The following is a 22,728-nucleotide window of genomic DNA, read 5'->3' as shown; positions in this document are numbered from 1 at the left end:
AGTTCCTTGAGGGAGCAAGTTGAGTGCTGTGGAATCATTAGACCTGTTCTGCTATAAATGGGAGGAAGCAGTGGATAGACTGCTCTCTGTAAAGGCTTCCCAAATTCAAATTAATTTCCTTTCTTGTTCTAGCATATCCCAGTTTGGGTAGTCTCTTGAGTGTTATGAAAACTCTGTCTCCACATTTTGCTGTGGGTAGGTGAAGGTTCTGGATGGTAGTCTAAGTGTGATTTGATTCCCTAGAGCCTGAATTTTTAAGATTGCCTGTTAACTGGAAAATGGAGCTTGGGTTCTTGGTAATTAAAATTTCTGTGATTTCAACTTTGTAGTGGAAATTGTGATTTCAACTTTGTCACTACTTCATGGTGTAAAACATTTTCTGTGTTAGTGCATCTTACGCAGCATGTATCCTGACACAGGTTAGTATTTGGACTTGAGTATCTTAAATTTTAACTTGGTTTGTACTTGCTGAGTTTGTGTGTAGAGTTAATATGCAGACAAGTGAGGCTCAGCTGAAAATAACAGCCTAAACAAAGAATAACCTAATTAAATAAACCCCTTAATTGCTAGTCTGGTTCCTTAGGCAGCTGCAAGGAACTGATCGCTCATGTGATCACACTGACAGCCTGCTCTTCCAGTTTCTGAAGCTATTTGCCAGTATATGTTCATTTGACAGCATTAGAGATCTCAAAGATACTCAGCTTTTATAAATTTTGTGAATATTGGTAGCAGAGGGAGATCTGAAGTAGCAGAATTTGTCTCCATTGCCAGTATTTTGTTTTAGCTGCCAGCTGACAGGACAAATGAGGGACCCTAGCCGATCATGAGACCCAGAGGCAAGGCACTGGAGGAAACACAGAGAAAGGTGATGATAGGAGACTCGGAGGAGTTTGGCTTTTTGCATGGAAAGGGGTGGAGATGGACTAAAGGAACCTGTGCATTACTAATTTCACTGCTGGCAAAACAGCTTTAATGTTACCCCTTGTAGAGCTTTGTTACATGCTGCTTCATCTTTCCTAGTTTCATTTTCTCTGTCTCGCTTAGCCGGTTTCAAACTGGTTCTGTGGCTTACCTTGAAACTCTGCTTCTATCGTTTGCAGGGGAGCTGTGTAGTTTCGGAAAGTAGTTACTAAAATTGACTAAGCAGGGTTGTATTTCTCTAAGTCCACAAGTTAACTCATTACTGAATAAAGCAAAAAGTATATACACAAATGCTTGTAGTGTTTAGAAGTGAATATGCAGGCTATTAAAATTTTGTAAAAAGTTGGTAATTTGTAGTTTCAGAGTGTTATGGTAAACAGCCAGGTGCTGTTCATGTATTTTATAGTGCTGTGCAGGGTGCGGGTGTTTTGTATTTAGGATTGGTTGTTGTTACTCTGCTACCACTTTGACCAAGTCTTCCTTTTAAGTACCAAATTCTGCTTCATCTAATTTGAAGTTCTAATTATGAGCTTTTAGTATAGATATTATTTTGAGTTACATTGATTCATGTCCTGAAGAAGTGAAATAATGAGGAAGAAAAAAGTAAGATTTTTTTTTTTTTAACTAGAGTTAAGTGAGTCTTGAGATTGAATCTTCGTATAGACCTCTTTCTTCCCTGGATTTATCTTGACAGGCTAAAAATTACCAAAGCTAAATCTACTTTTAAAATGACATATGAACGTGGGCTGGTTAACATTTAATACTAGTTTTCAGTGTTTAGTACTTTTTAGTATCATCAAAAGTATTTATAAGTATTATCACCTTAACATATGTAGTAAATAAATACTATATAATAATGAATACTATATTATTTATTAGTGGTATTATAAGTATTTAGTTAATATTTGTTAAAAATATATATTGGGAAAAAAATGTTAAGGTGTGATGCAGACAGCCTATTTCACTTGAAGCTTTCTGTTTCTACAGACAGTGGTCTTGTCTTCAGCTTGTGTTTTTTTCTTGCCCTATCTTTTGTACTTGTCTGATCCCTCATGAAATTCTTAAGATCATTAACAAGGTAGGAAGTTCATGTAGCAGAAGGAAAGTGAGCTTTTGAAGCTCTAGTGAGCTGGTCTTGTTTGTGGGTGGGTCAGAGAAACATCAGATCAGAGGACATTGGAGAGGTGCTGTGTAGTCAGGCAGAGGAGTTCATGGACTCTCCCTGTGTCACAGTGGTGCTAAGTTGTCCTGTCAAACTGCACCCATACATTTGGATTTCACTTTCAAAACTGTGCTGTGATATTGTCCTCCTCTCTTAAAAAATAAGCATTTTCTTTTTAAGTTTTCTTGATTACATGACACGTGATGTTGAAGTATCTGGAGTATAAATCAGATTGTTGTTGTTAATAAGCCTGATGAACAAATGGGACTTCTGTAATGATCTCTGTGTGTATAAATAAAATTATCTTTTTGTCATAGTTCAAGTGTTTAGTGACAATTCCTGGACCTTAATATTTGAAAATTGGTTCTCTGTTGTTGCAATAAAGGATATTTAGTTTTTTAACCATAGAATCATAGAATGGTCTGGGTTGGAAGGAACCTTAAAGATCATCTAGTTCCAAAACCCTTGCCTTGGAAAAGGACACCTTCCACTATCCCAAGCTGCTCAAAACTACATCCAGCCTGGCCTTGAACACTTCCAGGGATGGGGCAGCCACAGCTTCTTTGGGCAACCTGTGCTAGTGTCTCACCACCCTCACAGGGAAGAATTTCTTCCTAATATCTAACTTAAACTTGCCATCTGTCAGTTTAAAACTATCTCCCCTTGTCCTGTCAATACATGCCTTTGTTAAACAAACCATTGCTTTCCAGCTCTCTTAAGAGCCCCTTTAGTTACTGGCAAGTTCTAGGAGGTCTCCCTGGAGCCTTCTCCAAGCTGAACAACCACAACTCTCTCAGCCCGTCTCCATAGCACAGCTGATCCAGCCCTTGGATTATCTTCGTGGCCTTCTCTGGACTTCCTCCAACAGTTCCATGTCCTTCATATGCTGTGGGCCTCAGAGCTGGAGACAGGACTCCAGGTGGGATCTCTGGAGTGGGGACATAGGCAGCGAGAATCCTCTCCCTTGCCTTGCTGCCCATTTTGCTGCTGATGCAGCCCCGGACACTTTGGCTTTCTGAGCTGCAGGAGCACATTGTGGGGACATGTTGAGCTTCTTGTCAAGCAACACCCCCAAGTCCTTCTTCCGTGGGCTGCTCTCCATCCATTTTCCACCCAACCTGTACTTGTGCTTTGGATTGCCTGGACGCAGGTGCAGGACCATGCACTTGAACTTGTTGAACTTCATGAGGTTTGCCCAGGGTCCCACTGGATGGCACCAAGACTGTTTTGATCAGATAAAATTTGTAGTTGATAGAATTCTGGTTTTATATTTTATTGCAGTAGTTCACCTCAACAGAAGCAGATCCTCTGTAGTTTGCTGTCTGCTCATTTCTTGTGTACAACTCTGAAGTAATCCCTTGCTATGATCTTTGAGTTTCTGTCTCTGTTACCTTTGATAAGTGCAACAGAAAAAAGGCCCCTTTTGGTACTCTTTAGGTGCTTCTTGAAAGGTGTTAAGAGTAAGGTGTTTAGTGTGCATAATGCTGTTAATGAACATGTTGGACACCTCCTGGCTGTGTGCTGGACGGGTAGAACAAGATACTGGAAAACTTACAAGAAGGAAGAGTGTTTGTTTAAGAGTTTTAAAGACAAAGACAACATCAGTAGAATCAATAATTGCTGTGTTTTTAAGTATCTTAATTTTCCTCAGTTGTTTTCTCTCCTTATGGCATTACTAGCTCTTTTGCAAGTAAGGTGAAAATAGCAGTGTCATGTTAGGATATAAAAAATACAGTGGGTTATAGAAACAATACTTGTTCAGAAATACAGAAAAACTATTATAGAAGTTTAATATTTGAAATTAAATATTTTCATAGCTTCTGTTAATGTTTTCAGAATAAACACTTCTAACATTTCACACAGGTTGGTCACTAAGAGTTTGACAGAGACTTTCCTTTTACTAAGCTGAAGTTTACCCTTTTTTCTGTAAGGATATCTGCAAAGGAGCCAATTAGGTATGATCTGATGCTTTTTTTCTTTTCAGAAAGATGAAGGTAGTGATGCTAGTTTGAGTGATAGCCACATATCTCCTCCTGCTAAACGTACCTCAAAACATGCTGATCCTGTGTGCAAAGACAAATCAAAATCACGCAGTACTGGGCAGCGAGAGGAATGGAGCATCTCAACTGGACAGTCCAGGTAATTGATGCCAAGAGAAGAAGGAACTCATACCAGTTTTTCCTGTTTTGTTATCCCACTTATGCTACTTCTGCAGTCAGCTGCAGCTCAGGAGTGTACTTCAGAAGCATGTTATTTTCACACCATTTTCTTCAGTTTAAGACTCCAGGAATGTGGATTACATCAATCCTCTCATCTCTATTTCCTTTCTATGCATATTTGTGCAAAAAATAGAAAGTAATTTTATTTGAGATGCTGTCTGAATGTTAGGTTCTTGATGCATCTGGATTTAGTAATATAATTGGTATTTTTATGTACTCAAGCTTTTGACGTTTTAATTAGGGAATCAGTGTTACCATCTTTAGAGAATGGGTAATGGTCAAGTTTATTTCTATTGTTGTTCGGCCTAGTAAGTAAATTTTATTGAATATAGCCTCAGTCCTGCCACATTTTTGTAACTTGAAGCTGATTAATTTTATTTTATAACTCTGATTTAGTAGTATTTTACAAAGCATTCTTGTGTTCATAAGGTTCTTCACGTGATTACAAGTAATTATGAGACAGTGTACACAGTATGTTCCTGATCCACGAACTTTCAATTGATACTGATTCTTTTGTAGATACGTATTGCATATTTATGTACATGTCAAAATTGTTCTTGTAATGCTTTGTATATAAGAGTGACTCTAAATCACTACTGGACTGCTAGGATGAAGTTCGCTTAAAAGCTTTGTAAATCTCAAAATAGACCTCTTATTTTGTTTATTTTGCTCTTTAAAAACAGAATGAATTAAATCTATCATATTAATGTGCCATGGTCATTGGGAATGTATTGAAACTCGTGCACTTTCTGTTTCTTTTGTTTGTAAGAGTAGAGTTGTACTGGACCTCCTAGATATGTTAATATACCAAAAGAGATACTTAATACAGCCAGGAGAATTTAGATCATTGTGTCAAATGAAATTTGGCCAGGGTGCTGAAAATCATATTGTTGCTCATTTAGAACCCACCACAACATGTCTTTGCATCTGAAGTTTTTTGTTGTTTCTGCCGAAATCCAAAGCGCTGCACTAAACAGTGATCTTGAGTCACTAAGACTTTTCCCAAAAGTTTTGTTACTTCTGTTGGTTTATCTGAGGTGTTGGAATGATGGTTGCCTTTGGAGAGCTATACCAAGGTTCTGTTCTGAAATTTAAGGGGAGAGTTAACAGGACAAGGGCATGAGGAAAGATTAGGGAGATTAATCATAGAGGTGCTTAGACAGTTGGGGGGATTCATATAATTGGTATTGAACAGTATTGTTCTCACTAAGGTGTTGGGCATGAAGCAGACTCTTCCAAGGCTATGTCTCGCAAAGGTTTTGAAATCAGAGTATCATGGAGCATTTTACAGTCAAAGTTCTATTTTCGCTGTGTCTTCTGCTTGACTAAGGAATGTTAATGGGATTTGTGTGTCTGATTGTTTCCTAGGTTAACTTCTCAGCCTGGTGCTACACTACCAAATGGACGTAGCTTATGTAAGTGAATTATAGCAAACCTTTTTGTATCAACTTTCACATTAAACAGTTTTATGTCAACAGTTTTCAGTGGCATATGTTTTTGGTAGCTTTACTGATTACTTTGACCATTTTGACCAGAAAAATTAATGTTTTGACTCAGTTTTCTCCTGTGGCCATCTTGGATACTCTTTGTGGATATGGGGAACATTTTTAGATGAAAATCCATTTCTCTTCTCAATTCAGACCTCTTGGCCATGATCTCAGTGTTTTCCTTAATTCCCAAATTACTGTTATGGACTAATTTTGGCCTTCCTCTCCCAGTTGGTCTCTTTAATTTACTTACTCTCTTTGCTCATCTGAAATTTGGCCTTCTGTGGTTCTTAACATTACTTGACTCTGCTATTGCTTTAGAGAGACCTGCCTTGTCTGCAGCTCCTGCTACCTTGAACAGTCTTCCTAAAAGCTTGTACCTTACAAACTTGCCATTTCATTGCTTATCTCAGCTAAACCCACTTGGTCTTATGTGTCCTTTTTTCATCAGTTCTGTCCTGTTTAGTTCTATGTTGACTCTATGTAAGTGTTATTTCATTAAGCATATTTGGTACTTTATTATTTATTCTGGTGCCTAAGGAACAATCAGCAGTGGGATCTCTTTGTTTGGCACTGTACAAAGTAGCTGGTGTAGATTTGCTTGTGAAGTCAATATGTTGTATCTGACCTTTTGATACTATACTTGAAAGACTTAAGAATTGAAACTGTGGGCCAAATCTGCATTTTAGTATTGATGTTAACTTAAAAATATTGAATGCTTAACTGAATGCCAAATTTTCATAATAAAATAAGATTATCATCTAAGGAAATAAGCTTGAATATGCAGAAATAACTTTTAAAATAACTTCTTTAGGAATAAAAAAATACAGTTCTTTAGCTCATACTGTGCTTAATAACTTTTGGTTTATTGTCCTTGCTAAGTATTCTCTTATTAATTCTTGTTTGTGAAAATGTTGTTTTCTGCATTTTGAAGTAGTAATACAAATTTCTCTTAGCTCTCAAAAGCCACCCCCTTCGAGGGGAAAAAAAGGGAGATGGGGACCATGCTTGCATAAACGGAGATATAGAAGTCAGAAAAAGTTGTCGGTCCAGGAAAAACAGATTTGAAACTTTGAATCAGAGTTTATTGTTTGATCAGCTAGTAAACAGGTATGTGGGGATACTACAGTTGTATTCACCAAGCACCTTAATGATTTTTTAAAATTAGAAACCCCTGTGTTCCAGTGCCATGTCTGTGTTTTACTGTGGGGATGCATTGAGACAAGCTAGATTGTGGTTTGAGTGACAGCTGGGTCTGTGCTGTGGCTGCCATGGTATCCATGCTCTAAATGCAGAGCAGCTTCCCAGGCTTCCATTGAAGAGTAAGTTACTCTGTGTTTACACCTGGATAAGGCTGTATGTTGGCAGTTACTGGAGAGTGCCTGACTGCTGTAAATCCACACCCTAGTTTGTTTCTTGGTAACCTGTTTATGTAGTGATACCTTAAATGTCATGTAAATTGGTGATTAGCAGCAGTGCTTGGAAGCATTCTAGATTTTGCTTGTATGATTTTGATCATAAAATATCAAAAGTTTGTAGCTTTCTTTTGTTTTTGTTTTTTACCATTTGTTAATAATTCACATAGGGTGGGTGTCACTTTTTGACATTTACTGTGCAGACAAAGTAGGTCAGACAGGGAGGCATGGTCTGGTCTGAGCATAGGAATGGGAGCCAGAAATGCTTATTTTTGAAATATTATTTCTCTCTAGCCCTGGGCAGGTCACTTAATATGTCCTGATTTTCCCACCTGTAAAACAGGTTTTTAACAGTCACATCTGTGAGAGACTGCTCTCTCTAGTGCTGTAAAATGATTTAAACATAAGCATTTAATTGTCAAGTATTATCTTTATTGTTAAATGTATTCTGTTGAATCTTTTATTAATTTAATTTTCTTTTTCATCTTACTCAGTAACTATTTGGTATCAGTTTGCAAACTTAATATTGAGTTACATTTATTTTTCTAGTTGTAGTTGAATCTCCCTCTCTTCATCAACAGTAGGAAAAAAGTCTGCCATGAAGGTTGTAATTTGATAAGATCATGGTACTGAAGTCTGTATATGAGCTTATACTGATAACAGTGTGTCCCATAATCATTGGAGGTTTTTAAGAACAGGGTAGACAAAAGTCTGTCAAGAACTATTTAGGCATTCTGTAGTGTGCTCTTGCCTGACAGAGCACTTAGACTTTTCCAGGTCTCTTTCAGCCCTATTTTCTTTGGTAGCAAACTGCAGCATGATTTTACTTGAAATGGTTGTCACACATCACAGATATTTTGGAAGAATTGTTTAAAATTGAGAGGAGCTCTCATAATGAAATCGTGACTTTACTGACTTATATCACCAGAACTTCCACCGTCTTCTTTCTAGGCAGGCTTTCACCCTTTAGATTTACTTTTAAACAGCTTGAAAAAAAGGAAATGAAAGTTTCTGTATTCTTACAAATATTATACAAATATAGTAAAATTCCAGTTGAAAGCTACTCTAATCACCATGGAGAGCAGTAACATGGTCTTCAGGACAGGTGGCCAAATAATTGACTTGGCCTGGCTAGTACTGTGTCGTTCTCTTCCTTAGCAGTGAAGCATCTTGGCCAGGGTTATTGCTTATATACCACCATTGTTTTGACAGCTGTTTACAAATACTCCAGAAAATGAAAATGCTGACTAATTAAATAGTAGATGAGGAATGGTAGTGAGGTCAAATTCGGAACAATGAGATTCTAGATGTTACTGATTTAACAAAAAGAAAATCCTTTATGTTCTAGTGTCTTTTTGAGGCCATGGTAAGAAACTGTAAAGCTTATGGGGTGGAGGCATTAATTGCATTCCCAGTATTATAATTTTAGGTAAAAAGCTTTGCTTTCTTATTTTGCAAATTTAATCTTACCTGACACCTAATCTTATGTCTAAGCAGTTGCAAATATATATGCTACAATTTATACTGAGCAAAATTTTTTAAAAAGTCTTTTAAAATGCTACTGTCTAATTTGAACCCCAAACTTTATTAGCATCAGCATTTCTTCTTTTACATACTTCTTAGGTTATATTTGTTCAGTTTTATTATGGTTGGGTTTGTAGTTAATTGATAGACAACTTAAGATGTTGGATGCTATGTCAAAAGTTCTGCATGTTACTGTTTTGACTGTTTTGTGTGTGTTAACTGTTGCATATATTTTAGTACTGCTGAAGCTGTCCTACAGGAAATGGATAATATTAACATCAGGAGGAACAGGCGATCTGGGGAGGTAGAGCGGCTGCGGATGTGGACAGATACAGAATTCGTAAGTGCAGAGTTTCTGAGCTCTTGGATAAAAGTCATACCAAGGCAGAGCATGTTTGTTTTTGCAAACACCATACACTTGTCTGTAGCTGTGTCTAAAGGTTTCTGATTTTCTTCAGTGTATACCATTAAACTTGATGAACTAAATTTTGATAACTAAAATTCAGAACAAAATTAATGGATATACACTACATTATGTTTTCTTTATTGACAAATTCAGTCATGCTGTCACGCTGTGCTGTGGTGGTTCTTCTTTGGTTTGAAGCATACTCTGGTAACTTGGAAACAGGACCGGGGTCTCTCACCTGCATTTTTCATGAAAACAGCTCGATACTGATGTTACTCTGTATTAGATGGACTGGGTTCTGCCTGAGAGACTTACTTTAGCACTGTTAAATGAGTGCTTTTGTAGTCTACCTGGGGAGAGCTCTGCTGGAAAAACACTTGAGGGCTAGGGATTGTGTGGAGCATTACTTACTGCACTAAGACTGTGAGTGACATGGGACAGTGCTGATGGGAGTGCATGTGAATTTTATTCCAGGAAAACATGGATATGTATTCTCGAGTGAAAAGAAGGAGGAAATCACTGAGGAGAAATAGCTATGGGATTCAGAACCACCATGAAGTGTCCACAGAAGGGGAAGAAGAAGGTATGGGTTGTAAAAAATTGTAGTGGCTTGTCTCAAATACTTACAAAACAAAGTTCTTCACATAAGGTAGCAATATATTGCACTACAGAAAGCAGAACAATGCCTGGTTTCTAAATGTTTGTATACTACATTTCCTTCCTTCCATTTTTCATAACACTAAGTCACTGGAGCTTTCCTTACATCCCCTGTAACAATCTGGTGGAAGCCAGGATATGATGAATGTAGTCTACAACTATGTATGTTCTAACTGACTTGATGTTTCTCCTGTGATGAGTGGCAATTACCAGAAAGAATTTGTAACAGTTAGGCTTGCATCCTTCCTTTGGGGGAAGGTATTAATTAAAATTTGTTTTCTGTCCATCGACATTTTAGAAGGCTTGTAAGGGCACAGCTGTATTTGAAATTGTACTTTACTTTAAAAATCTGAGTGAAACTGGTCAATAGGTTCCAAAATTACTGGGAAGGAGGGGATTGTGGCTGACTTTGATGGCCTGATCAGCATCATGCTTGGCCTCCTTAAGAAATCAGACTTAAACTTTAGGCATCCATACAGGTTTCAGCATAGTGCATCTCAGTTTTTAACTAAAACTGCTGTGGAAGGTGTGGTGTGTCCCAATGAATAAGAATGCAGTCCTAGTTCTGAGATGCATGGATGGAAATTCTGATCCTGTTAACAGATGGGCCTGGGTTGTGCCTTCATACACAAAGTGTATAAAGTGTATTTCTGTGTTCCTTTGCTTTGTGTAAAAATGATGCTGTGAATCATAAAGTTGTACTATTTTTCATGCTGTGTCAAATATTTGATTTATTGAGGCTCCTATGGAAAAGAGAAGAAATGCATTATCCTTAATTTGAGAGATAATTATTGAAGGAAAAATACAGCAGATAGAAGTGATGTTTGAAGTGTTTTCCAACTAAAGCTGTTTTGAATACATTTATTTTTCTTTCTTTTGCCTTTCCAGAATCTTCTGTAAAAAACTAGAAGGAAATTTAACAATGTGCTGTAGATTTATTGTGGTCTTCAAATTTCCAGTGATTTGCCAATTAGTATTAATTAATATATAGGCAGTAATTCTCAGTGACCATTAAAGTGTTAATTTTTTAGGATGAAAGCAGCTCTGACATGAAGTGGAAGTGTTCTGAAAATATTTTTACCTCCCAACAGAGTCTCAGGAAGAAGACGGAGATATAGAAGTAGAAGAAGCTGAGGGGGAAGAAAACGATCGGCCGTATAATCTCAGACAGAGAAAAACTGTTGAGAGATACCAAGCCCCTCCAATAGGTGAGGGACCGGACAGTGCTCATGCTGTTCTGCTCTTCTGACCTGCTGGAATACCATGGATGTGGGGAGGGAATAGTTGGATAGCTACTCTTCACCCCTGACTGAGTAACAGGGATGCAGCACTGTGTGATTTCCATCCTGACCTGTTGTGGTTCACCACATGGATGGGACTGCTGAGACACAGTCTGTCAGTTTTTCAGTGGTGGTGGCATTGCTGCCTCATTGAACTCTGCAGGTACTGCCCTGTGCTGGGCTCAGGGTTGGAGGTGAAGGGGGTTTAAGTCAAGAAATACTTGGCAGAAAGCAATCTAATAAATTAGGTGATTGCATAGAAAAAACAGTTACTGTTATGCCTGCTTCTCTTCTTCAGTAGTAAGCCTAATTCATAGCTGTAGATAAATAGCATAGCAGCAGTTATCACAGATGAGAAATTTAAAGTATTTCAGTTGGAAGGAATCTACAGCGATCATCTAGTCCAGCTGCCTGACAGCTTCAGGGCTGACCAAAACCATTTTATTCAAGGCATTGTCCAAATGCCTCTTATGACAGGCTTGGGGCATTGACCACTTCTTTAGGAAGCCTTTTCCAGTGTTGGACCTCCCTCTCAGTAAAGAAATGCTTCTTCCTGTCAAGTTTGAGTTTGCCCTGATGGAGCTTTGAACCATTTCTGCAAGTCAGAGGATCACAGAATATGATTTCTCTGATAGAGAACTGCTGTGGTTTATTTGTTCAGAGAAATTTCAAAATGTCCCATATTATCAGCTATGAAGAGTTTTCTGTATGGAGTTTCATGTCCTGCAAATAAACTAAAAATGCTAGTGCCCTGAATGAGTTACATTCTATGCCATGACAGACTCCTCTGATAATTTGAGGAGGGTGAGGATGGAATTCCCATGGCTACATCCAGCCAAGTACAGTGATAGTGACAAAGTCCCCTGCCCAATTACTTCCTTAATTTAATCTTTTGGAGAAACCAGTGATAATCTTATTGATGAAGTGATAATCTAGCACTTATGTGCTGCATTTAGATTAGTTTATAATTCTTTTGTAATTGATGTTACAGTGCCAGCTCATCAAAAAAAGAGAGAAAATACGCTATTTGATATTCACAGATCTCCTGCAAGAAGAAGCCATATCAGGTAAATGTCAGTCTTTTGGTATGTAATTTGTTTGCTTTCCTTTAGTACATTCTGGTAGCTTTTGATTTTTGGACCATTCCTGAGTGAGTTGCACAGTTCATTTATGCATGTGAGTGGGTCTTGAAGTGTGTCCTAGGTTCAGACCCTGATCAGCATCCAAACAGGAGTGTCATGGCACTTCGTAATCCCAGTAGAAGCTTTGTGCTAAACAGAATGGAAACAGGTGTGCTACAAGTACTGGAAGGAATTCTGCATGGCACAATGTAGCTTTTTCTGTAAGGCTGTATATTTAATATTTAAATCCAGCACATCAGTTTAACAAATACCCCTTTCTGTTGTACAAAACTGAGCAAAACAGGTTAATGTTTTTTGTTTTCTTTCAGTTCAAATTCCATCCAAGAATTATCAACAATTTAATAAAATATTTAACAAGCATAATTTTTGACTCTTATGTTTTGTGTCAGAGAAGTCTGGAATGTAACAAGTTGTCTTGGAAACTGTCGGTAGGCTTTATGTAACAAAACAGATGAGATTACAGCTTAAAACATTTTTTAAAAAATAAACTTAATAAAAGTTTCAAAAAGACAAGTCTGTCCATGAACAGAATCCAAGTAAATGAATACAAGTCATAGCTGAAACTCTTGTCTTATTGCTTAATTTAATGGCATAGTGAAAATATATGAAGTGTAAATAAAGTAGTGGCTGAATCTTAGGATTCTAAAGTTTCTTTGTAATACAAATAAGAGTTGTTTTTTTTTCTCCTTGAAGAGCGTGTGACTTTTTTTGTATAATCTCTGGACTTGTACTTACAATTCATATATGAAGGGTGTGAAAGTTATTATCCCTTCAGTTTTAGCCTGCTCATTACTCAGCCCTCGTTTTATCCCTTCTTGTCAAGGCACTATCATAAAAAGTCTTCCCAATTGCGTGATACTCTCTTTGATATATTTTGAAATGTATCTCATTTTTGGTCATTGAACAGTAAAACTGATAGACCATGTTATCCATTGGCAAAACCCAGTAAATTCAGTGCATTATCATGTTCATACAGATGATGCACCTCACTATATTCACTTAAAATTGAAGACTTTTTACTAGTAGCCAACTTCTTCATTCAAGAAAGTGCTGAATTTTCCAAACCGATATCAAACTCAACACCTTTTTGTACAGACAATTTAATGTACATTCTGTTGTATTTCTGAAATACTCAGTTTTCTGAAATACTGTCATACTAAAATAAGAAATGGTTCATTCAGACTTTGGATAGTAATTTTACTTGGATTCAGATCAGAAGTACAGGTATTTTGAGGGCCTGTTCTGCTATTCAGAATTAATAACCTCATAAAAAGAGACTATATACTTTGTGAAGTATGGAATTTTTTCAAAGAATATTTAAAGGAAAAATCAAACTGAGTAAGGAGATCTTGGTATGTCTGTTATGTTAGAGGTACCTAAAGTGGTTGGAAGCTTTCCTAAGTACAGTTGCAGCTTATTGATTGAATATTCAAATCACAGTGCTGAGGTGACATGGACTGGACCACACATCTTATGGGGCTCTACTGTCCTAGTAATGTTCATGTTGAAATCAGATAATCACTGTGGCAGTAAGAGCTGTTGTTCCCCTCTCAGATTATTTTGATACTTAATGAAGCTACAATTTGCAGGCATCTCAGTACTTACACTACTTACTGATCAGTACTGTACTTGCCATTTCAGTGTCATTTTTATAGAAGGACCAAAACATGGCATTCTACTCCAAAAAAGACTGAGTTTTCTATTTGTTTTGCCACTTCCATAGGAGAAAGAAGCACGCCATTCACAGCAGTGATACAACCTCTTCAGATGAAGAACGTTTTGAAAGAAGAAAATCTAAAAGCATAGCCAGAGCAAGAAATAGGTATCAGAACATCCTTGGTCTTTAGAATGGTTTGATTTTATTATTTATCAGAAAATAAACAGAACTAGTCTATAATGTTTTATGAGTTCTGCAGACTTTTGGTTCTGCCTGTAATTACCTGCAGACACGGTTTAGGAGGAGTGCTGGTTATATATTAATACAGATTTTGGAGTCTTATGAGTAGATAATTAATACTAGTGATAAAAAGATGGAAATACAAGAATAGCTGTTTGATTCAGTTGGGTTATAAAAGACAACTCCTGTTGGTTAAAATATTATCATTGGTGTAACTTGGTCCCAGTTAATTCAGTTGTACTCCCAGCTCTTCCCTCTTCCTCTTGTGTAACAATTCATGCGTTCTACACACCCAGTGCATATTTTTTTGACCTTACATGTATTTAGCAGTAATCTAAAAGTGGAAGATCTGTAAGTAAATCTATTCACCTCCACAGATACCTAAGTAGGAAAATTCCTCAGGAAATAAAATTTTCCTCAGCTTTTTTCCATCTCTTCCTGTCTGCCACGTTGCTCCCTTTTCGATCGCAAGGAATTCAAGCAGTGTTCCAGAAGTGTAATTCTGAGTGTAACCTGTGTCTTACTGATGCCTTTCTTCCTCCCTTTACCTGTGTAGTTGGCCTGATGTAATATGTGTGTAACAGCTTAAAGGAAGGAAATACTGTTTCATCTATGTTTAATCAAAATCATCTGTCCAGCCTGGTTCTTCAGATTGAAATATGTGTATGGAAACATAAAAGTATATTAAGGAATTTCCAGATACGTAACAATAATTGCCACAAAAAAATAGATTAGTTTTGTTTACCAATCTGGGAAGGTTATCTCTTTATGTAGTAAAAGGCATTTTATCCCTTGGTTCTTCTCCTCCAAGCAGTGAAAAAAGAACTGTATTTGTTTGGTGTTTGTTTGTTGTTGAACAGGTGCCTGCCTTTAAACTTCAGAGCAGAAGACTTAGCTAGTGGAATCCTTCGAGAACGTGTGAAAGTTGGGGCAAGTTTGGCTGATGTTGACCCTATGATTGTTGATAAATCGGTAGGTTTTGTTAGAGCTTTTTATCTTCCTTCCCTCAGTTATGCATAAGCAGAATTGACCACAGCCTCTTATTGAGTTTGAAGTAAATTCATAAAAAGCTCACTGATACTTTTTATTTTATTGTATTGTAACCAAAGCTTTTGTCTGTGTTTTTTGGACTACAAAGCATTGCTCTGGGACTCAGGCTGGATCTCTGTAGATGTCCAGGCATCCCTGGCACAGTTAACTTGAAAACCAGATAAACCTCTTGTGGGCAGCCAAGAGATGACTTTCTCAACTATTTTTTTTCACACTTCCAAAATTCAGGGAATTCCTGTTGGTCAATGCAGTATTTTTTCTAATTTGTTTTCAAATGTTTTATAAATAAAGGTGCTCTTGTGGAACGCTGTTACAATATAAACTTTGTATGCTTTTTTTCCCCCTAAGGTGTGTTTTGATAGTATAGGGGGATTGAGCCATCATATCCTTGCACTTAAGGAAATGGTAGTGTTTCCTCTTCTCTATCCAGAAATATTTGAAAAATTCAAAATTCAGCCACCAAGGTAGGTGTATTTACTCTTACTGTTGCATTTTTTTATTAAGCGCTGAAGAATTGAAAACACATAGGAGATTGATTCTTGCCCTGAAGTGTTTTACAGTTCAAATAGATTTATGTGTTTGCTACTCCACTTGTCTCAGAATATGTAATAAGCAGGATGAAGAGTTTAAAAAATCTAGTTTATTTTTCTTGTGGTAGGATGGTAAACTTTGTGATTTGGTTAAAGAAAGAATTCTCATGTGTTCTATTTAGTAGTACCTTGCCTTTTTTTTCCATTATGTTATTAAATATTTTACTAGATCAAGCAAAATGGTGATGTTTTTCTCAGTAATATTATACTGTGATTTTAATATTTATTAATCAGTTATCTTGGTGTGTGATTTAAATGGGTACATTGTATCTAAGTAAATTGACATTGTGGGGGTATTTTTGTCACTTAATTACTTCATTCCAAAGAAGTAACAAATGCTGATTAAGGTGTTACCTAACTTCTAATATTTGAAGAGGTGGTATTTAACTAATGTAAAAGAAGACTTTGGAAACTTAATATGCCTGTGATTAATGTTCTTTACAGATCAAAGTTTTACTGATTGGAAAGCATAAAACAAACTTAGATTTTATGAAGTCATGTTAATACACAAAATAATAATACGAGATCTTAAGTCTTTCTTCTCCAGGCTCCCTGTCTTCATTTTAAAATTTGACTTGGAGTTTTTCAGGAGACGTAAAATAAGTTTGTGACTGTGTTGATCCATTTATCTTCAGGGGCTGTTTATTCTATGGTCCTCCTGGAACAGGTAAAACCTTGGTAGCTAGAGCTCTAGCTAATGAATGCAGTCAAGGAGACAAAAAGGTGGCTTTCTTTATGAGGAAAGGAGCAGACTGTCTCAGTAAGTGGGTTGGTGAATCTGAACGTCAGCTTCGACTCCTTTTCGATCAGGTTAGAACAAAATATGTTGTTTTCATACGATTTCTCTGTATGTTGTATTTTGTGGTTTAGGTAGCCAAAGGTATTTGCAATTGAAACAAGTAACTACATTTTCATAAATTAAGCAGGATTTTACCAAATGGCATACTTAGACAATAAGAATAGAGGAATTCTGAGTAGTTTTTCTTTCTCTGTAAACTTAGAGAAAGAAGTTTCTTGACTTCTCCATTAAAGAAGCAAAGTAGTTTGGGTAAAAATTAGGGAAAAAAAAATCAGTCAATGAGTTTGAGTTTGACTGGCATGTTCAAAATAAATGCTACAGGGGGAAGTGCATGACTGCGTTGGTTGTGTGTCTATTTTAATGTTCTTTTTTGGCTTAGAAGAGACTGGACAGAACAGAGAATCACACAAAGCAGTAAAATGCAGTAGCTCAAAGAAAAGTGGCTGTCAGATAGAGATGTCTAAACAAACAGATTGTGAGCAGATAAGATCATGTTCTCTCTAACTGACTGGAAGGTGTGTGTTTGTCTTTAACCTGTGCAGCACACAGTAAAACTGGTACACTGGTGCCATCTTGCTTACTCGAAGCAGACTGCACTCAGCTTTGCTTTGAAACACTGCTGAGATGGAAATTCAGTTTTCATTTCAGACTTTACACTTTTTAACAAAGATGTCTCAGTATGTGCGTTAGTTTAGCATGTTAATGCTTTCTAGTGAAACCAGTTTTCAGTGTTGATGGATAAATCAGGAATTAACAGTGAATTCAATTTTTGTTTTATATATTGCATACCAGGCATACTTGATGAGACCCTCTATAATCTTTTTTGATGAAATAGATGGCTTGGCTCCAGTTCGTTCTAGCAGACAAGATCAGATTCACAGGTAATATTTCTTCTGTGCTGCCATTATCTTTGTATAGGGTACCTTATCTAGGTAAACTCTTAAATGTAATTTTACTCATTTCCCAGGAAAGGTTTTTACTTTTTCTGAAGCCCACTTACACTAGAAAGGACAGATTGGTTTTCTGGTGTTGAAAGTCATCTTTTCAGTCCTTCTGGCAAACTGTAATTTGCTGGGAATTGAACTGCAGTGACAATTACCCTTGAGCCACATTATTAACTGCAAGATTTCCACAGCCATTCCTTGGTTTGCTGTTTTGTGATGTAAACAGATTGTCTGTTACCAGCCCAATAAAATAACCAGTTGAAAAATTTTATTCTAACATGATGAACTGTAATGTTCTATCAATGAACTGAACTCACCTGTGATTTTGATTCTAGATGGTGTGATGTACAAACATGTCTTGTGTTGCTATAGTGTCATTTTTTAAAAACATTTTTTACAAAATGTTTGCTGCTGGCTGAAATTCTTCATAGCTGCTTTCAATCTCAGTTTTGGTTCTGGGTTTTGGGCTCTGTTTGGCAGCACACTTATACCTGTCATTCTATAGGTGGTGGTATCTATGTGTCTATCTCCCTCCACTCTGCTGAGAGAAATAGGACAGAAATTTGGAGCCAGCAGACCAGGAGGCCAATGGAACATATGAGACTTGAAACTGTTGTGCACCTGTTTGTAGCTTAGCTTTTTTTCTTTTGAACTTACTAATGTTGCTTTTGAAAATGCAAAAGTTCTTGCAGTATTCCCTATACTTTCTTATTCTGAAAACTCTTTTTTAGCTCTATAGTGTCTACTCTTCTTGCCCTCATGGATGGACTGGATAATAGAGGTGAAATAGTTGTAATTGGTGCTACAAACAGACTGGATTCTATAGATCCTGCACTCAGGAGACCTGGTCGCTTTGACAGGGAGTTTCTTTTCAACTTGCCTGACAAGAAGGTAAAACCTGGAAAGGAGATTTATTAATAAACATCTTTAGTATATTAAGCATTTGAATGCCTGACAGCCAAGCTTATGAAATAAAAATATTCATTCTTGCTTGTAAGAATGTTTAATTTTAGTAAGATATTTTTAGTACAAACAGATTGTATACATAAAGTTGTATTGGGCTTCACATCCTCAGGATATATCTAAAACTAAACAGAGGTAAATTATTCACAGTAAACTGAATTGCTTATCTGAAAACTATGGATTTGTATAATGAACCCTATTTGGGGCTTGAAACTTATGGTAAAGGAAAATAACTTTAAATCTTGTCGACTTCTAAGCACGTAAAAAATGTAGATGCACAGCCAGACTTCACAATGTTGACAACAGAAACATTTCAGTTCTTTATTCTAAACTTACATAAACTCCGCCATAATACTTCATGAATTTATACTTAGAGTTAATTTTATTTTCTTTATGGATAGATGTATTTGGATTTTATAGAATTTTTAGCTGGAATTGTTTTGGGATTCATGTTTATGTGCTGTGCTACTCAGCAGTACATTAATTGGTGAGGCCTTTGATGGTAGAACCTGTTAACCATAGGTGCAGTAATTAAAAATGAAATTATAAAACTATGACAATTCCTAATAGAACATGAGTTTCGATCAGTTCATGTAAAATAATGTTGATTAAACAGAAATTAAAATGTGGAACTGGTGAAACAAATACTGCTTATATATGGAATTAAAAAAGAAGGGAAAAGCTTTGCTCTTGAGAGACTTTTGAGTGCTAAGTTCTATTTTATGTGTCTCAGTTACATCAAAAGCAGGTAAAGTAACTATAGATGCACATGAATAAATAATACTTTTTTCTATGACATGGTTTTGGCTTGCTAGTTTTTTTATCTCATTTTCTTTTCTTTTTTTTTTTTTTTTTTAAATCAGGCACGAAAGCACATTTTGCAAATTCATACCAGGGATTGGAACCCCAAATTGTCAGATCCTTTCTTAGGAGAACTGGCTGAAAAATGTGTTGGTGAGTATTATGATGTTAGTACTTTTACTGTAGAGGCTTTCTCTTCTGTGTAAAACTTTGAAGGTATGTTAAATGTGTCAAGATTTTCTTGTCTTTACCTTTCTAAACTTCTGTACTTTGAACAACACTCTTTGTGTAGTAACAAAATACGTTTCTTACTAAAACACAAAATGAGTCGCTAGTAGTGATTTGAAAATACAACCATGTTTCCTTTCTGTAACATCACTGTCCTTATATAGGATGCATACCCTTAAAGAGAAGCAAAATGAAGTTGGAATTGGAATCTTTAGGTAGACTTCCCATTAAATTAGATTATTACAAAAGAGATAGGGGGACTTGGGAGTTTTTCTGTCTACTTACTGAGGAAAAAAAATCAGTACTTGTGTGTGAGGTTTTTGTTTTTTGTTTGTTTTTTACTGACTGGCATGCTCTCCTCTGACATAAATCCAGCAAACTAACCAGTCTTTCTCAAGATGAATTTTTTTTCCAGATTGCTAGCACAGAACAACCTCAAAGTGTAGACATAGGTAGGGGAGAAAAAAAACTACCACACCTTGAATCCATTAAATACACCTTTGGAGCTCCCAAAGATCTGCTGTATTGAATGGAGGTTGGTTGTTCAAGATAAGCCTGCTGTTTAAATCTAATCAGAAATAAACCCAAATATTTTTATCGTGAATTTAACAGAGGAAATGACCTTAAAGCACACACCACAATATCTTCTCAACAATTTGTCATGCAAGGATACATTCTCTGTCAGTCATCTGCTTGGATGAGCACTGAAGTTCTCAGAAAAAGGACAGTCTCAAATATCTGTGCTTTGGAATCCATCATCAGGGAATCTAAGAACTTTAAATTGAACATCAGTCCATTCAGTCAGCTACAGTACATCCGAATTATCCTCTTCATCCACAGGGAGATCTCTCATCGAAGCAGCATCCCTCCGCTTTTGATGCACAAAGACTCAACATCTTCTGGTGAGGAGAAAACAACTATCCAGCAAATTCCAGTTTAAGCTTTGCCGGGTATAGGACAGCACATGACAAACCCGTTCCATGTAAATTCTGCTTGAATTATGCAAAGATGTGGTGCTGCTTAGTGGGAGAGAGGGGAGTAGATGGGAAAAGAACACAGATGTTTTTTTAGAAGTTCACTGTATTTTTTCATTGAAGGCACACTATTTTAAAATTTCAGACAATAGGGAAAGCCATTTGTACATTTTATTGGAATATATTCTTTGTGCTTCATAAAGCCTGTCAGTTCTGTGGAAGTCAGCTAACAAAAAGAAATACCCTTTTCTGTTTTCCTTGGCTTTCCTGCTCTCCAGATACTATATACTTGACTTCCAGTCTGTATCTTGGAATTTAAGTGTTTCCATACGTCCAAGATGAAAATCTTTGGGGTATTACAAAGACTTTTCAAAACAGCTGAAGTAAGACTGGTGTATCTTCTTCACCTTGGGATTGCCTCATCATTTCTATAAGCAAAAACAGCAATAATGATTTAAACAGACTTTCCAGGTTCTTTGTGGCCATTACCAATGGGACTCATTGGTACACTTACATGTCTGTGATACAGTTTATACCAGTCTGCTATTTCCTCTTGTGTGCAGGTTTTCTTTAAAAACAACCAACCTTCCCCCCCAAAAACAACACTCCCTCTTCCCCAAGTAAAAGCTGCCTAGACTTTGCCAGGCTTTTGGCACAGCATGGTTGATACCTCTCTCCAGTTCAGCAGACTTGGCAACACTTAACTCCAAGCTTTTGGATCCTAATGAAGAAAACTGCTGAAATACTCCCAAAGCAAATGATTTTGGGGAAGCAGGTGTATGTGCGACCCAGAACTTCTTAAGATCCAGGGGTGTAATTAGAAGGAAATTGGAAGGGAAAAGCCCCAGGACTTGCCAGAAATAGGTTATTTCCTGAGGGTTGATTTTTGTCCCAGGTGTTATGGATTACAACCTTTTAGAGGATTTCTGAGTATGTGAGAATGAAAGACTCCACTTCCCTGAATGGCCTCATGACTGCAATGTGTGTGAGATGAAGTGAAGCAGCTTGGGGACAGCACAGCATTGCTCAGAAGACCACACACACGTCTTATTAGCACTTTCAGTAAACACACATAATTATTATGTTTGTTCTCCTTACTGGAGACGTGTCCCAGATACCCTGAACTTTATAAATCCTTTCTTATCTCTTGTACTTATTCCCTTGTTTGGAATGGTAACTTTCTGTAGGTAGAGAGACATACCTACAAACTCAGTCTTGCAGAAAACAAAACATACTAGCAACTAAAAAAGTGTGAATTCCTCCATCTGGCATCTTGCAGATGAATCTTTTTACAATATAGCAAGGGTTATTTAAATAACATTATTAAATAGAATTATAAAGAAGCAAACTATCATGCTGAAGATGCTTGTTAAAAATATTCTGTGCTTATTATTGCAGGAGCGTTTTGTGGCAAGAGGATAACGTTAGATTTTTCTTTCCTATCCTCATGTAATGATGAAGGAGGAGATTTTGGCATTAGCATTCCTGTTTTTCACATTTTTTTAAAATAAGCCTAGTAGTTATTTTTTATCTCTGTCATCTTGCTGAATTGTTTGCCAACTCTCTTTCCCTGCAGTAATTTTGGGAGTTTAGTAGGGAGTTGCACAACATGAAGTGGAAGAAGTGATCAAGATTTTTTACCTAAATGCTTCCCCCAGTTCAGTAGCACTTTGTTGTGGGTTTTAGGCAGAAGAAATTTTAAAGAGGACACAATTTCTGCACAGTAGAGGTGGAAGAGGATGGCTGGAAAATTTTGCTGATCAAAGTGCCTTCTTTGGAAACCTACATAGGTTTTTGCTGTCCTGCTTTTTGAAAATTGTACTTCAGAAATGTTTAGCAGAGTGTGGTGGTGCTGGGTAGAAGCAAATGGGCTACTTGGCAGGAATCCTCATTTTGTTCTAAGTTAAGGTGTGCCACTACATTTTTCCTGGCAAATTAAACATATTTTGTGAGATGCTTCAAAAATGGAAGCAAATCCACTGAACCCTGAGTTTATATTACAGGGTCAGTTTGGGTAAAAACTAAATCAGATTATTTACTGTAGGCATGATACATTTTATTTTGTTTTGACAGTACTTCACTCATGTTTTTCTTCTGCTTAATCAGTGTGCATTTGCTTCTTAGCAATAAAAAACTCTTTAATGTTTCACAAGGTACAGGATTTTTGCAGTTTTCTTGTCACTGAAATGGATGTACAGTATGCACAAGAGAGTCCCTCAAAAAGAGACACCAATTATTAGTCTTCAATTGTAATTGCTCCTGAGAAATG

At 36.8% G+C, this 22,728-nt stretch overlaps 1 protein-coding gene across 4 annotated transcripts in view; it reads left to right on the top strand.

Annotated features, from left to right (window-relative positions):
- Positions 1-22,728, top strand: part of ATAD2B (ATPase family AAA domain containing 2B) — a 72,816-nt gene that overhangs the window by 11,892 nt on the left and 38,196 nt on the right. For all 4 annotated transcript variants that reach the window (XM_069011694.1, XM_069011695.1, XM_069011693.1 and 1 more), the window contains exons 2-15: positions 4,068-4,222; positions 5,671-5,717; positions 6,746-6,899; positions 8,966-9,068; positions 9,609-9,717; positions 10,883-10,999; positions 12,063-12,138; positions 13,937-14,035; positions 14,971-15,082; positions 15,509-15,624; positions 16,386-16,560; positions 17,342-17,430; positions 18,225-18,384; positions 19,320-19,410. In XM_069011694.1, the coding sequence (XP_068867795.1) occupies positions 4,068-4,222; positions 5,671-5,717; positions 6,746-6,899; positions 8,966-9,068; positions 9,609-9,717; positions 10,883-10,999; positions 12,063-12,138; positions 13,937-14,035; positions 14,971-15,082; positions 15,509-15,624; positions 16,386-16,560; positions 17,342-17,430; positions 18,225-18,384; positions 19,320-19,410 (1,603 nt within the window). The remainder of the gene's footprint in view (positions 1-4,067; positions 4,223-5,670; positions 5,718-6,745; positions 6,900-8,965; positions 9,069-9,608; positions 9,718-10,882; positions 11,000-12,062; positions 12,139-13,936; positions 14,036-14,970; positions 15,083-15,508; positions 15,625-16,385; positions 16,561-17,341; positions 17,431-18,224; positions 18,385-19,319; positions 19,411-22,728) is intronic.

The sequence above is a fragment of the Aphelocoma coerulescens genome, chromosome 3 (genome assembly GCF_041296385.1).
Source record: "Aphelocoma coerulescens isolate FSJ_1873_10779 chromosome 3, UR_Acoe_1.0, whole genome shotgun sequence".
NCBI lineage: Eukaryota > Metazoa > Chordata > Aves > Passeriformes > Corvidae > Aphelocoma > Aphelocoma coerulescens.
This window is presented reverse-complemented; position numbering and strand designations above follow the sequence as displayed.